Genomic DNA, 3,097 nt, shown 5'->3' with positions numbered 1-3,097 from the left:
TCCTTGAGAATTGTTACCATGGTAGTAATTTCCACCACCACGTCCACCTCCTCCTTGAAAGTTTCCTCGCCCACCACCGCGGCCCCCTTTGTTGGCGCGGTTTCCATAATTCCCGCGTGAGGCAGCGTTGACAGACAGATCGCCATTGGTGCCGCTGCTGGGGTTCTGTCCTTCCAGGCGAGATTCATAAGAGAGGAACTGAGAGTAGAGATCTCCAAGACTCACAGATTGCTGGGCCTTGATCAAAGCTGTGATAGCAGCCACGAACCCATTGTACTCATCATCCAATCCAGCAAGGATGTAGGAGGCAACATCATCATCATCTTGTGGTTTTCCAGCAGTACACATCTCATCTGTGAGAGACTTGACCCGATCAAAATAAGCAGCACCCGTGGAGAAATTTTCGCGCCGGGTTTGGTTGAGTTGGGTGCGAAGATGAACAACACGAGCCTTCGATTGGGAGGAAAACATCTCGGTCACCGCCTTCCAGACCGCAACAGAGCTCGTCAAGCCAACGAGCTGCGTGAGGACCTCCCTCGACATGTTGCGGAGAAGATACGCCAGAACAGTCTGATCTTGGGCGATCCATCGAGCGTATTCAGGATTGGGGATGGTCACCTCAGCCCCTTTGTCCGTCGACTGGATGGTTTTCGACGGTTCTGGAACAGATCCGTCCAGATAGCCCATAAGCTGCGCGCCCCGAATTTCCGGGAGGATTTGAGACTGCCATATCAGGTAGTTTTCCCTCGTCAGTTTTTCAGAAACGATCCCTCCGATCGATCCTACAGACGAGCCCGCGCTGGAAGACGAAGACAAGCTCATGGCGATTTTTCAGATGCAATCTAAGGAAGAAGTTGCTCTGATACCATGTGAAAATAATATGGGTTGTGCGTTGCCACAAACGTGGTCGCCAGGTGTGTATATATATCAGGAGATACAAGAGTTACAATGACATACAATACGTGTAGGACACGTATACGAGAGGGACTACAATACAACTTCTAACAGGCCGGACTCGATCTCAACTTGCCACTGGAGTAAGAAAAGGAGGGAGGAGGACGAGCCGGAGGATGTACTGGAGCCTGGAGGAGTCTGGCGGCCTCTTCTCGGCCAGCAGGACGCAGGCAAGAGACTTCCCCTCTCTACGCCGGCGGCATCGACCCGCCGCGCCTCGGGCTTCGAGGATTCTCGGCCGGCGAACACGACCACGATAGGACTGAGTGAGGGCTGGGCCTCGCCGGCGCGCACGACCATGAAGCGGGTGGCGATCATTTTATTTCTTCTGTACACTTCCCGTGTAGATTCATGACCACATTGCGTGGCGATCGGTCGCCGCTTCGATCGCCTGGTCGGTTTCTGGTGTGTTCTTCTTCTCTCCTCGATCCGCAGCATCGTCGTTCCCGACCAATGATAACCGAGCACGCGGATCGTGTGCTTTCCTCCACGCACACCCGGCCATCCGATCGGAAACCGTCTCCTAGACGTCAACAGCGAACCGCCTCTGGCGCGCACTCGCCACCTATAAATACTCACCCGGTCCTCACCTCTCGTCCCACAATTCAAATTCCTCGCCTTCGCTTTCAAGTTCCACCAGCAACTCCTAGTCCAGATGGCGCGTACGAAGCAAACTGCCCGCAAGTCCACCGGCGGCAAGGCGCCCCGGAAGCAGCTCGCCTCCATTGTTCGTCCCGTCTCCTCTCCAAATTTGTTTCGACTTTCCATTTGCTTTTTGTGCAGGCTGTAGCGGTTTTCATTGATTCTTAATCTCGCGTGTGTTTGTGTTTTCCGCAGGCGGCGAGGAAGTCGGCCCCGACGACCGGCGGCGTGAAGAAGCCGCACCGCTACAGGCCCGGCACCGTCGCGCTACGCGAGATCCGCAAGTACCAGAAGAGCACGGACCTGCTCATCCGCAAGCTTCCGTTCCAGCGCCTGGTGCGGGAGATCGCGCAGGATTTCAAGACGGACCTCCGCTTCCAGAGCCATGCCGTGCTCGCGCTCCAGGAGGCCGCCGAAGCATACCTCGTCGGACTCTTCGAGGACACCAACCTGTGCGCCATCCACGCCAAGCGCGTCACCATCATGCCCAAGGACATCCAGCTCGCCCGCCGCATCCGCGGAGAACGCGCCTAATTAAGCAAGCCCTAATAGGCTAATATGCATGCATGTTCCGCACAGTTCTAGTTGATTGATTCGCGCACAATAATGTAACTTAGCTTCTGGTTTTAGTTCCTGTTTGTGATAGGAAGTTCGTTTTTCGTTGTAAACATCTCGTGATACCTACAAGACTTATTTGCTGTTCGATCGCTTGGTTTGCCCTAAATGCAAACTAAGATTATATATAAACATTATCGATATTTGCCACCGGATTTATTGACATTTTCTTCGGAGTAATTGTGGATTTGTTGGGTCTTGTTGTTGATAGTACGATTGCCAAGACATCATCTTTTTGTAGTGATGACTATTGACTGAAACAGTACTCCTGAAGATAGCAAGCACATCATCGGCGGTGCCATCTTCTCATCTCTCATCTCTCATCTCTCATCTCATCTTCCTAAAACGTCAACCATGTATTGAAAGGAATGGAAAATCGTCAAACTGCCATTGATCATTTGGATGCAAAGTTTGTTTCAAAATCACAGTATTTAAACAAGGCTCTGTTTAGAAGCAAAGTTTTCTACAAACTTCAGTTGCAATACCACTGTTTTCTATATCACCGGCACTAAATACTCTAGCTTGTAGCGTTTCATTTTTCAAAAAAGGGGTTTGGGCCTCTTTCTTAGGAACCACAGAAATACTGCATCATATCAGATACTAGGTACACAGTTTATAAAACTACGGTTTCACCTAGAGCCAAACACCTCAAAGTATTGCAAACCATGATTTTTCCACAGACCGTGGTATTTTAAGAATGGAAAACGTTGGCGATTGTCCCGTTTTGCACCCTCCCCCTCCGGCGCATGATGTGTGTCCTAGGTGGGGCCACCTCTATCTCTTCCCCATCCCTTCCCCACCGGTTTGCTTCTCTCCCTAGACGAAGCTTCCCCATGGAAGTTGGTGTTCCCTTCCTCCCCCCCCCCACAAGACTCACTTTTTCAAC

General features: G+C 51.5%; 1 protein-coding gene and 1 pseudogene across 1 annotated transcript; one reads left to right on the top strand and one right to left on the bottom strand.

The window, feature by feature from the left end:
• Window positions 1–214: 214 nt before the first annotated feature.
• LOC124668800 lies at window positions 215–330 on the bottom strand (annotated as a pseudogene).
• A 1,270-nt stretch (window positions 331–1,600) lies between these two features.
• LOC124665987 (histone H3.3-like) lies at window positions 1,601–2,130 on the top strand. Its single transcript, XM_047203341.1, has 2 exons — window positions 1,601–1,681; window positions 1,792–2,130. Exons 1-2 carry the CDS (start codon window positions 1,610–1,612, stop codon window positions 2,128–2,130), a joined length of 411 nt encoding a protein of 136 aa, XP_047059297.1. The 5' UTR covers window positions 1,601–1,609.
• Window positions 2,131–3,097: the final 967 nt, after the last annotated feature.

Source organism: Lolium rigidum, chromosome 6, assembly GCF_022539505.1.
Source record: "Lolium rigidum isolate FL_2022 chromosome 6, APGP_CSIRO_Lrig_0.1, whole genome shotgun sequence".
Classification (NCBI taxonomy): Eukaryota; Viridiplantae; Streptophyta; class Magnoliopsida; order Poales; family Poaceae; genus Lolium; species Lolium rigidum.
This window is presented reverse-complemented; position numbering and strand designations above follow the sequence as displayed.

Excerpts from the sequence above, each read along its gene's own strand:
- LOC124665987 (XM_047203341.1), top strand. The coding sequence starts at position 1,610 with ATGGCGCGTACGAAGCAAACTGCCCGCAAGTCCACCGGCGGCAAGGCG. Across the intron at positions 1,682-1,791 it reads GGAAGCAGCTCGCCTCCATT|GCGGCGAGGAAGTCGGCCCC; the intron begins GTTCGTCCCGTC and ends TGTTTTCCGCAG.